Source organism: Centroberyx affinis, unplaced genomic scaffold (genome assembly GCF_046629955.1).
Source record: "Centroberyx affinis isolate AG114_WGS23_722 - 3 ecotype Tasmania unplaced genomic scaffold, CSIRO-AGI_Caff_v1 ptg006089l_1, whole genome shotgun sequence".
Classification (NCBI taxonomy): domain Eukaryota; kingdom Metazoa; phylum Chordata; class Actinopteri; order Beryciformes; family Berycidae; genus Centroberyx; species Centroberyx affinis.
The window spans coordinates 37,501-50,619 of NW_027283100.1; the positions used below are offsets into that span (position 1 = coordinate 37,501).

The 13,119-nt window shown below is 41.2% G+C and overlaps 1 protein-coding gene across 1 annotated transcript in view; it reads left to right on the forward strand.

The window, feature by feature from the left end:
• The window catches only part of arfgef3 (ARFGEF family member 3), a gene marked incomplete at its 3' end in the record, with an annotated part of 45,515 nt that extends 33,488 nt beyond the window's left edge, over positions 1–12,027 (forward strand). The window contains exons 16-22 of the mRNA XM_071512105.1: positions 2,302–2,468; positions 3,638–3,803; positions 4,421–4,528; positions 7,509–7,724; positions 9,680–9,790; positions 10,644–10,794; positions 11,713–12,027. Coding sequence (XP_071368206.1) covers positions 2,302–2,468; positions 3,638–3,803; positions 4,421–4,528; positions 7,509–7,724; positions 9,680–9,790; positions 10,644–10,794; positions 11,713–12,027 — 1,234 coding nt within the window. The remainder of the gene's footprint in view (positions 1–2,301; positions 2,469–3,637; positions 3,804–4,420; positions 4,529–7,508; positions 7,725–9,679; positions 9,791–10,643; positions 10,795–11,712) is intronic.
• Between the last annotated feature and the right edge of the window lie 1,092 nt (positions 12,028–13,119).

The following is a 13,119-nucleotide window of genomic DNA, read 5'->3' on the forward strand; positions in this document are numbered from 1 at the left end:
AGAGGTGGAAAGTAACTAAGTACATTTACTCAAATACTGTACTTAAGTACAATTTTGAGGTACTTGTATTTTACTTGAGTATTATCATTTTATGCTACTTTATACTTCTACTCCACTACATTTCAGAGGGAAATATTGTACTTTTTACTCCACTACCTTTATTTGATAACATAAGTTACTAGTTACTTTGCAGATTCAGATTATTAATACAAAATATAATCAACTAATAAATTGTGATGTATTATTATAGATCACTGTAAGCTACCCAGCAGTATATAAAGTAGTGGAAATCAGCCCCACCTTTTCCAGCTGTAACATTAAAGTGATGCTTACACATTAATGCATCAATAATTATAATTCAAAAATGTAATATATACTATATTATTCTGAAATGGGCCATTCTGCATAATGAGGACTTTTACTTTTGTTGATTTAAGTACATTTTGATGCTAATACTTTTGTACTTTCACTTAAGTAACATTTTGAATGCAGGACTTTTACTTGTAACAGAGTATTTTTATAGTGTGGTATTTCTACTTTTACTTAAGTAAAAGATCTGAGTACTTCTTCCACCACTGTCCTGACCTGTGTTTACTTGTAATGTGGGTGAAATAGTTCTGCTGTTGCACTCCATTAGCCTGGGATGTAAATGTAATGTAAATGTAAATGCTGTGTAAATATATACCTCATTTTGGAGCAAGAAGCGTTAAATTTAATTTTTTGGCTCCGGGGCACAGCCCATAATCCGACAGTAAACAGTCAGTTTTTCCCCTGGGACTTTTTTACATTAGCAGTGCAGAATTTTGAATCAAATTAAACTTTACACTTAATTGACTTCATTAATTTGGAGCATGTAGTAAATCCCCAGTGTGTGTTTCTGTGATGAAAACACTTGACTCATCATCAGCCAGCAGATTGTATCTCTGCCTCTCTTCCTGTCGCCTTTCCACTCGTTTCCTCCGTCCCGTCATATCTCTACCTTTCTCTCTCCCTCTTTATTCCACACTCTCTCTCTCTATCTCTCTCTCTCTCTCTCTCTCTCTCTCTCCTTGTCTCCCTTTTTCTCTCTCTGTTTTGCCCTTCCTCTCTCTGTATTCCTCCCTCTCTGTATTTTTCTATTTTTGTATCTGTATTATTTTTCACTCCTTGCCTTCTCTACCATTGTCTCTCTCTCTCTCTCTCTCTCTCTCTCTCTCTCTCTCTCTCTCTCTCTCTCTATCTATCTCTCTCTCTCTCTCTCTCTCTCTCTGTGTCTCTCCCTCTCTCTCTCTCCCTCTCCATCTCTCTCTTTATTCCACCCTGTCATTTCAGTTCACCTCAATTCAGGTTAACTCAACATACTTTGTTGGTACAGATGTTAGATGAGCAGTATTGGCATGTAATAAAATCTCTCTCTCTCTCTCTCTCTCTCTCTCTCTCTTTTCAATTCAATTCAATTCAATTCAAGGAACTTTATTGGCATGACCTACATGTGCACATGTTGCCAAAGCATAGATTCAGACATAAATGAGATAGAAATAAAGTAAAATAAAATGAAATAAACTGTATATTAAATATATAGATTCATCACATAGAATATTTCTGGACAGTAACAACAATAACAGTGATGATTACAAAAAAAGCAAAAAGTTAAAGAAGAGTTTACAGAGTTGATGTGTTTCTTAGATTATGGCATGACATCATTATGACATCATCATGACATCACATACTGAGACACATTTTTTCGTTGATACTGAGATTTTAAAAGTTCTCTATTCTTTCAGAGATTTTGGAAAAGTCTGTGTTCATGATGTGTTCATACTGTCCAGGAGAGTAGGAAGAGTTCTTCACTTTCTATTTCTCCTGAGTCACAGTGCACACACACTCTCTTCTCTTGGCAGCCAGGTTCTTCTGTGCCTGCCCGTCTCTACATCCAGCTGCTGGTCTCTCCTGCCTGTCTCTATAGCTAGCTGGTGGTCTCTCCTGCCTGTCTCTACAGCTAGCTGCTGGTTTCTCCTGCCTGTCTCTACAGCTAGCTGCTGGTCTCTCCTGCCTGTCGCTATAGCTAGCTGGTGGTCTCTCCTGCCCGTCTCTACAGTTAGCTGCTGGTCACTGAGTCTGTACATCGTCAGCAGCTTCCTCTGTCTGGGCTGTTTGATCCTGATCAGATTCTGGGCCAAATTGTAATTTGTTTTAAGGTTTTGTTTATAAGTTTGATTTCTCTCTCTCTCTCTCTCTCTCTCTCCCTCTCTCCCTCTCTCTCTCTCTCTCTCTCTCCCTCTCTCTCTCTCTCTCCCTCTTTCTCTCTCTCTCTCTCTCCAGGTGGGATCCACTCTCCGGGTTTTGAGGCCGGTGACAATCTGAGTTGTCAGGCTCTGATGAACGCAGACGGTCTCTACCTGGTCTCTTACTACGCTCTGCTGCTCAACCTCAAGCTCTGCTGCTGCGACTACTACCGCCGCCGGACCCTGGCCCCCGTGCTCAGCCTGGTGAGTAGAGCCAGGACAGGATTATTAATGTGTATAATGTGTAATGTGTGTATAATGTATGTAATGTGTAATAACTCATGTATATAATGTAACCTGTTACACCAACAACTCCATATTTATTCCAGCATCTTTGCACTCCATTGCACTATTGTCCTTTGCTTACAAATTCCAGTGTTATATATACAGTACTGTGCAAAGGTCTTAGGCACCCTAGATTTTTTTTATATAAATTTCTTAGAAGTCTTAGATGTTTATTTGTTTTCTGCATTAGTGTGTCAGTAGACTGCTGTTTATTGTAAATTTTTGCTATTCAGAAACTTTTCATTTCATTAGTTTTGAAACCATCTTCGCTTTATGGATATCTTTGACATATGCCCATGACTTTTGCACAGTACAGTATATACTTTTTTATATTTTTTAATTTTTTATATATTTTTTAATATACTTTTTTTATATATATGCATATTTGTACATAGTAGTTAAATGTTTAGGTTTACCTCCATTCATCTTGTTGTCCTTGTTTTTAGCTGTATATTTATTCTGTGTAAGTGCAACGAAAAACCGGAGTCAGATTCCTTGTACGTGTACATACTTGGCCAATAAAGCTGATTCTGATTCTGATTCTGATTCTGACAGTAGAAGCGCAGTAGAGTAGAGTAGGGTTGAGTAGAGGAGAGTAGAAGCACAGTAGAGCAAAGTAGTGTTGAGTAGAGGAAGAGTAAAGTAGTACGATTAGCCTTTGATAAGCATCTGTGCCTCCTGAGGGTAGACTAGACAAAAAGTAGAATAGAGTAGACTAGGCGTAGTGGAGGGGTACTGGCTAGAGTAGACGTACAGTAGGGTAGAGTGGACAAGAAGTAGAGTTGGGTAAACTAGAAGTACAGTGTATTGGAATAAACTAGAAGTAGAGGAGACGTGAAGTACAGAAGTGAAGTACAATACACTAAAAATAAAGTAGAGTGGAATAGAATAGCAGTAGAGTAGGGTTGAGTAGAATAGACTAGAAAAGAAGCAGAGTACAGTAGACTAGAAGAGAAGAGTAGAAGTCAAATATACTAGGCTAGTTTCAAGGTAAGAAAGAGAAATGGAGTACACTAGAAGTAGAGTGAATAGAATAGAGTAGAGTAGAATAGAATAGAGTCTGATGTGTGGTGTGTGTGTCCCTGCAGAAGGAGTTTGTGCGTCTGATCCAGAGCAGCGGGGTGCTGGTGGTCCTGTCCCAGGCCTGGATAGAGGAGCTGTACCACCAGGTGTTGGAGCGCAACCTGCTGGCCGAGGCTGGGTACTGGGGCTCCGCTGAGGACCACACACTGCCGCTCATCACCATGCTGACAGGTACACACACACACACACACACACACACACAGAGAGCAAAAACCACAAAATTAGAATTGCTAGAATGGGTGTGCCTGTTCAAATCAGCGTTCCAGGATGGTTGAGGCTCTTTGGTGCCAGGTGATGATGTCACCACTTTTTCTACTCGATAGAAGATGACATCACCAGACACCAAAGATCAGCTTTTTACCATTAGATGTCAGGCTTTACACAGGTTTGGGCTTGCTGTTTAGTTCGTCTTTCAAGGCGCTATAGCATGACTGTAAATTACTGTAAACAAATGAGAGCATGGTGGAGACGACAGCTAGTTCTAGTGTTCTCCACATTAAGACTACATTTCCCATAAGCCCTGTTGCCTCCTGCTGCCGCTGGTTTGTTTATTAATTAGACTAAAGTCTCCAAATGAATGTGGTGATGATTTATTGATGTTACAATGCTACATGTTCTTTAACACTCTTTTTACTGCTCACTTCTCCTCCTCCTCACCTCTTTTCTTCCCCATTTCCTTTCCTTTTTCCTCTTCATCTTCTCTTTGTTTTCTCTCCATCTTGTCTTCTTGTTCTCAACTTCTCTTCCCTTTTTCCCTTTTCCCTTCATCTCTTTGTCTTCTCCCTCAGATATTGACGGTCTGGGCAGCAGTGCTATTGGAGGCCAGCTGATCAGGAGAGCTTCCAGCCAGTCGCCCTTCAGCTGTGACAAGGCTGGCAGTGACACTGTCATGGCAGGTCAGGACCTCTGTGTTCTGATGGGTTGATTGATTGATTGATTGATTGATTGATTAGTTCCCCCTCCCCTTGACATGTCAAAATCTCACTATTACCCTAAACCTTTGCGAATTGGAATCCAAGATTGGTTTTGGATGGATGGATGGATGGATGGATGGATGGATGGATGCATTGAATGATTGATTGATTGATTGATTGATTGATTAGTTCCCCCTCCCCTTGACATGTCAAAATCTCACTATTACCCCAAACCTCTGTGAATTGGAATCCAAGATTGGTTTATAAAATGATTGGATGGATGGATGGATGTATGGATGGATGGATGCATTGAATTATTGATTGATTGATTGATTGATTGATTGATTGATTAGTTCCCCCTCCCCTTGACATGTCAAAATCTCACTATTACCCTAAACCTCCGCGAATTGGAATCCGAGATTGGTTTATAGAATGATTGGATGGATGGATGGATTGAATGATTGATTGATTGATTGATTGATCAGTTTCTGTTGAGCTGTACTGAAGCCATCAGTGACATTTTCATGGCAGGTCAGAACCTCTCAATTCAATGATTTTTCATGATTTGAGTATTTCTACTCAAGTTGAAAATAGGTTTCCAAGCCGAGTTGCTTTTCCTGATTGTCAACCCAGCTCAACCTCAGTCAGACTGATTGATTGGTTGATTGATTGGTTTACTGGATGGTTGGTTGGTTGAACGATTGGTTGATTGGTTGATTGGTTGGTTGAACGGTTAAAAGTAAAGTTAATCAATTCGATAACAAGTTAAAGTGAAGTTAAAGTGTTTCCAAAGTGGCTGGAAAATAACGAAATTCCCAGTTGTTGGACGTGACTGAATAATTATTGAAAATTGAATTATTGATAAATATTGAACTATTGAAATACAACAGTAATAGTTGTTACGTCTCAGTATAGCTGCATCGAAAGAGAAAAGAGGGTGAGCAGGGAGAAAGAAGGATGAGGGGAAAGGGCAGGAAAGAAGAAGAGAGATGGATGGAGAGTGAGTCAGGGAGCACCTGCTCGCCTCCTCCGTCACCCTGGAGAACAAAAGACTGGCCAGTGTTGCCATGGTAACCGCCGCTGAGTCATCCCCCATGACAGCAATGCTCTTAGTGTGGGTGCGTGTGTGTGTGTGTGTGTGTGTGTGTGTGTGTGTGTGTGTACACCACTGATTCCACTAATGCCCCTGTTTGACTTGTCGCCATCATCAGCTCCTGTAGCTTTGCCTCTAGCTGTGAACACACTCAGCAGCATGTGGAGCTTTTGTAACTGATGCACTTTGTTGAATGTCAACAGTGAAACAAATGAGCGACTGACCTGTTGCATTGTTGTTATTTTATTCAGCCCACTATCTCATATTTTTTCACACATTTACTCTCACTGTAGTATAAGCTGAGGCTGACTGTTACACTCTCATCTGATTATTGCCGCTTTAATGAAGCAAGTACAACATACAGTGAATTACAAATGGGTTAACTCCTCAACATTTCATGCAGACTACACTTCAGACTTTGCCTCTGTAGTCAGTTTGCCTCACAGCACCTGTACTAGATACAGTATACTGCTGTCTGAGCACTAGAGGCTTTGCAGCTGCATCACAAATTTCCTAGAAAATAATTATTAGTATACAACAACTGGGCTAGAAAAAGGGAAACACCTGAAAACGATTGTTGTAGTGTGAGTGTAGGCAGAGGTGGAAAGTAACTAAGTACATTTACTCGAATACTGTACTTAAGTACAATTTTGAGGTACTTGTACTTTACTTGAGTATTACCATTTTATGCTACTTTATACTTCTACTCCACTACATTTCAGAGGGAAATATTGTAATTTTTACTCCACTACCTTTATTTGATAACTTAAGTTACTAGTTACTTTGCAGATTCAGATTATTAATACAAAATACAATCAACTAATAAATTGTGATGTATTATTATAGATCACTGTAAGCTACCCAGCAGTATATAAAGTAGTGGAAATCAGCCCCACCTTTTCCAGCTGCAACATTAAAGTGATGCTTACTCATTAATGCATCAATAATTATAATTCAATAATATAATATATACTGTATTATTCTGAAATGGGCCATTCTGCATAATGTGTACTTTTACTTTTGTTGCTTTAAGTACATTTTGATGCTAGTACTTGTGTACTTTTACTTAAGTAACATTTTGAATGCAGGACTTTTACTTGTAACAGAGTATTTTTATACTGTGGTATTTCTACTTTTACTTAAGTAAAAGATCTGAGTACTTCTTCCACCGCTGAATGTAGGTCTGTTCAGCAGTGTGAGAAGTAAAAGTGAATAGTCTGATGTCTTTAGCCTTAGTCTCTACTCCAACTATGACTTACAGAGAAGATTAGAGAAGATTCAGCTTGTCAAGTCAACAGCTGGTTTTTGCCTTTGTTAGCTAGCCAGCAGGTCAGTAATGTTGACATGTGACTAAAAGCCAAAGGTGCATTACTTCACCTGAAAGCCCTCGATACCATGTGCTGCTTCATAGGTGCGAAGAATTATGGTCATTGTAGTTCACTAACATGCTTTCAGTGTGTTACATTAAATCTTGTTTAAGCTGGATTCACAAGGAACGGCAGGTTTTAATAACTAGATTAGTGTATCAAAGCAGCCAAAATGAATCTAAAACAAAATTTTAAAAAACATTAAATGGTAGCGATGGGACAATATAAATCGAAATTCAGTATATCACAATGCAAGAATGTGACAATACGTATCGTGGGACAGAAAAATTAATCGTGATATTAACCCAAATTATATTATAGGAAGTTTGTAATGACGTTTTTAAATTGTTTACAGTCTAGCAAACCAATGCCATCGCTAGAAAGATTTGTGTCTCAGAAATAAACATAATTCTGCACAATCAGACTTTGCCACTGAACTTAAATTTATTTAATCGTATCCTGGGTGTGTGTGTGTGTGTGTGTGTGTGTGTGTTTACTCCAGGAGCCGTGTTCTCCCGCTTCATCCTGACCGGTGTGTGGAAGAACCTGATCGACGTTCTGTCCACCCCGCTGACCGGCCGCATGGCGGGAAGCTCCAAGGGCCTGGCCTTCATCCTGGGAGCCGAGGGGGTGAAAGAGCAGAGCCAGAGGGAGAGAGACACCATCTGCCTGAGCTTAGACGGCCTGCGCAAAGCTGCTGCCCTCAGCTGCGCCCTGGGTACGAGAAATATGTGTAGAAAGTGTGTATGATAATGATAATGGGATACTTTATTCATCCCTTTAGGCGAAATCCTTGTTTTTCTTGCCCCCCCTCCACAGCGGGGTCAGAGGTCAGGTTAACACTCTCCGGTGGAGCTTCAAACTGCCTTGATGCGTTGCTGTGAAGTTGGTTTGATTTTGGAGCATCAGAGGAGCAGCATGGATGTTTTTCATGGTTTCTAGAGCCACAGTGCGAAGGGAAAAATATAAGATTATGACATTTTGCCAGAGGGTGATATTGTCAACTTTATAATTATCTAAACTAGTCCATACCCGGGGATGCGCGCGCTACAACTCTGCGTAGACTTGCCAAAAATGCGCATAAACAGCGTAAATTTGGGAAAATTTAAAAATCAGCTTCGTCAGTCCCTGCCTATGCCAATGCTCAATGCCCATGTGCAGTTTCAGATTGATTGGCCAACACATTGAGGAGCAAAATGGATGCAGACAGACAGACAGACAGACAGAGTTTTCCTCATTTTATAGTAGGATAGGTATTTCAGTGTTATGATGCATCATTTTCCTGATTCTTTCATTTCAAACGAGGAGCAGCAAACGATGCTCGTCAAAAGTCACATCGAGTGCGTTTGTGGTTTCAGTGTCCTGCAGAAGGACCTGGGTCCTCCAGCTGGAGGTGGATCTCCCTCCTCACTACATCACCCTGACGCCCTTCAGTGTTTTAACATGATGAGACTGTTCTGCCTCTCGGTTTGATTTGTGTGTTTGGGAATGTGTGCGCCCAAGATCATAACAAACTTCAGCGCATAATAAAGACAGCGAGTAGAATAATAGGAATTGAATATGTGTCAGTAGCTCAGCTCTGTTTTGACTGACTGCACTCATCCCTTACATCAGAAATGTAAAATGAGTCAGAGAGGCAGAATACCGCAGCGGGTTCAAGCAGTCCTCTGCTCCTGCTGCCATTAATGTGTTCAACAGTCAGAACTGAATTTTGTTTACAGTGTCATAAGCCTTGCACTCTGCAAATATTTGTATTGCTACTAACCCATTTATTTACTTTAGACTATAACTACAAGAGACCTAACCACTTTAGACCTGTAAAATGTATTTTTAGGATTTCACCAGGGACTGGATGAATTTCCTAAATTTTCCGAAGTTCAATTTGACTTGATGGAGTAACATAATATAATATGTATGTTGAGGCGGTGAAAGAGCAGAGCCAAAGACAGAGTGAGACATCAACTTAATGGACTATATATATTTTCTGCATAATTTAAGGTCTGTATATTTGGTGGTACAGTTAAGTGTGCTGGTTCATGTGAGGCCGTCTCAGTTTATGGATTATATAAGCTCGTTTTAACCTTTATTCATCAAGGCTTTGTCGTTGAGGGTGCATGCTCTTTCTCAGTTCTCCACTGGAGCAGTTGGATGGTTAAGAGTGGGGTGAAGATTTACATTCATACACACCGTTAACTAAAGATTCTAGAGATAATTTATGCGGACGTACACTTTTACTATCAATCCCGTTCATAAATGTGAATAAATCAGCCACTCACAGTAGCTGCGTGGCCAACTGGGGACGAAACCTGATTGAAATTATCGGCATAGCACTAATGAATATGAATGAACACATGGCGTGCGACCTTGTCTGAGTAAGAGAGAGAGAGAGAGAGAGAGAGAGTGTGTGTGGGTGTGTGTGTGTGGGATGATTTTTTACTGTGCAGTGAAGTCCAAATACACCCACGAGAATAGAAAACCCAAAAATACAGTCACTTTTCACCAGAGTTATGGTTACAATTGGATTTCCTTGAGGGTAAAGCTTAAATTGAGGCATGTGATGATGAGGGTTTTTGAGGTGAATGTAAGCCAATAGCATGTCCTTACAAGCGTGTGGTGTGTGTGTGTATGTGTGTGTGTGTATGTGTGTGTGTGTGTGTGTTTGTGTGCTGTCAGGTGTGGCTGCCAACTGTGCGTCGGCTCTGGCCCAGATGGCTGCAGCCTCCTGTGTGCAGGAAGAGAAGGAGGAGAAGGAGGTGGGAGAGACAGGAGACGCCATCACACAAGGTACCTACCCATTACACATCACACACACACATGCACACACATACACACACGCAGGCGCACACATTTTTTAATGTCCATGCAAATGAAATATTAATCGTGACCTAAACAATGAAGATCTTTTACAAGGCCTGCCAGTAACTAATAAAACTCAACATGACATGAAACAAACACACACACACACACACACACACACACACGCTCACACACACTCACACACACAAACAAACTAAACACAGTTTGAGTTGACAGCATTGGAGTGACCTTTTACTGATTATAGCATTGATTATAGCAGAGCAAAAACAAAACTGTAAATGATTGCATCATTTTTTATTCATTACATTGTGATCTTTCATATAGAGATTAAGATTCAGAAACTGATAAAAGCAATTAAATGCCCTTTTTGCACCAATTTTAAACTTATTTTATGGAGTTTTTTGGTTTTTCCCTTTTATTTAATTTTTTTTATTACAAACATGTCCTTTTGACCATCAGATAGAGCTCAGCAACAGCTTTCCAATGATGTATAATAGTTAATTTTGGCCAAAATGTCACTTATGCCCCTTTCACAACTAACCCTCACGATGTATATGTGTGTGTGTGTGAGTACTATGCAACTATTATGTTGTGTTTTTATATACCTGAAAACTTGACAAACCCCTTTGTAGTGTGTGTGTGTGTGTGTGTGTGTGTGTGTTTGTGTGTGAATGTGAGTACTGTGCATGTGTTGTGTTCTCATATACCTTAAAACTTGTGAAATCTTCCTTGTTTTTATGGCATGTGTCTGTTTCTGTGTGTGTGTGTGTGTGTGTGTGTGTGTGTGTGTGTGTGCGCGTGTGTGTGTGTGTGTGTGCAGTGAAGCAGCGCGTGGAGCAGCGTCTGGAGCAGATGGGGCGTCCTCAGGGAGTGCGTCTCCACACGGCCCATGTGCTGTGTATGGACGCCATCCTGAACGTGGGACTGGAGATGGGCAGCCACAACCACGACTGCTGGCCGCATGTCTTCAGGTGCACACACACACACGCACACACACACACACACACACACACACACACACACACACACAGAAACAGACACACATACAGAAACAGACACATGCATAACCATACACATATACATGGTACCGTGTTTCTTTCAGTGTAGAGGTCTGGAAAAAGTTTGTAACTTTTAAAGTGGAAAATGAGTATGAACGCGCACACACACACACACACACTCACTGTACATAGTAATACACACAACATGCAGCATTTGCTATATTCTTGATTTTACTCTAGTTTTGTGTTTATATTCTATTTATCTATCTTTGCTGTGCGTATTACTATATACTGCTGCAGCGACCCAGTTTCCCCACAGGGATCATGAAATGTTTCACTAACAGCTCATTGTGACTTCAGATACAATCAACCCCATCTGCACACCTTTATCTCATTCTCATTTCCCATCCTCGTTTCTCTCCCCCTCTCTTCCTCCCTCTCTCCCTCTCCCTCTCCCTCTCCCTCTCTCCCTCCCTCTCTCTCTCTCTCTCTCCCTCTCTCTCTCCCTCTCTCTCTCTCTCTCTCTCTCTCTCTCCCTCTCTCTCTCTCTCTCTCTCTCTCTCTCTTTCTCTCTCAATTCAATTCAATTCAATTCAAGGTGCTTTATTGGCATGACAGTTCACAAACAAACAGTATTGCCAAAGCATGTAACAAGAGATTAATCATCAATTAAGTTATTAAATAACAAAAACAGAAAAATAATTCCATCCCCTCCCATGTATTATTGTGTGTGTGTGTGTGTGTGTGCGTGCATGTGTGTGCACGTAGGTGTGTGTGTGTGTGTTGCTGTGCCTCCACTGTCTACTGACTCTCTCTCTCTCTCTCTCTCTCTCTCTCTCTCTCTCTCTCCTCTCCCCTTCCTCGTTCTCCCCCCCCCTCTCTCTCTCCCAGGGTGAGCGAGTACGTCAGTTCTCTGGAGCACACCCACTTCAGCGACGGCTCCTCCCAGTCCCCCGCCCTGACCACCATCACCCAGCAGGCCCAGCAGGCGGCGGGCGTGGACCTGGGCCTGGAGCTGAGCTGCGAGCCCAGCCCCGAGGCCTCGGAGCTGGGCCTGAGCCAGCCCGTCATCCAGCCTCTGTCCATCCAGGAGCTGCTGAGGGAGAGCAGCAGAGGAGGCAGGGGGCTGGACCTGAAGAGCGGGAGCCTGATGACCGGCACCAGCGCCGCCAAAGCTGTGTGTACGCTGTCCACACAGGCCGACAGGTAGGGCGTGTGTGTGTGCGTAGGTGTGTGTGTGTGTGTGTGTGTGTGTGTGTAGGTGTGTGCACGTGGGTTTGAGGGCAGTAGCAAGCTGTGTGCATGTTTAAGGCTTCTCTTCCAACGTATTATTGTTAGAAGTAGAAGTAGTAGGAGTAGTAGTTGTAGTAGCAGCAATAGTAGCAGTATATGTAGTAGTAGTAGTAGTAGTAGTAGTAGTTGTAGTAGCATTAGTAGAAATTGTAACTGATTGATTGATTGATTGATTTGTTTATTTGAGTGTCCTGCACCATTTATGGTGCCAAGCCCATATGGGCTTACAAGACACTAGACAGCAACAACAGTCAGGATAGCCACATGACAAATCATAATATACAGTTCCACAAATTCAAAAGGAAAACATTTCAAAAACATTCAATTTCCATGACAGAAATGTCCTATTATGTTGGATACAGTGTTCTCTGAATTAGTTGCCATGCATTTTCTATAAATCTTGCAAAGACAAAAATCTCCTCATTAAAAAGCCAACTCAGCATATCACCTTCAGACAACCAAAACAAATCAGGGTTCTTCAACTGAATTTTTTCAAATAAATGATTCCTCAAATCATGTAATAGTAGCAGTATATGTAGTAGTAGTAGTAGTAGCAGCAGTAGTAGCATTAGTAGAAATTGTAATAGTGGTAGTAGCAGCAATAGTGGCAGCAATAGAGCAGTAGTAGTAGTAGTAGTTGTAGTAGCTGTTCAATCAGAAATTTGTTTGTTAGTTTTTAAATTGGTCTGAAATTGGTTAAATTCAATTCAAGGTAGCATTAAAAAGGTCTTAAAAAATAAGTTAAAATGTCTAAAATTATTATGATTGTCATATCATTATTATAGATGGTAGATGATCCAGTTGCGGCCTGCATGTAAACACAGTAAACACACTGTACATCACGTCTGTGTCTATTTTACAATAACCACCAGATGGCAGGAGCAGCACAGAGTTAGTGGTAATCCTACTGTAGCTCTTAGTAGTTCTCAACTGGAGTTTAACACACACACACACACACACACACACACAAAAAACACACACACACCAGCACACTGCTGTAGTAAG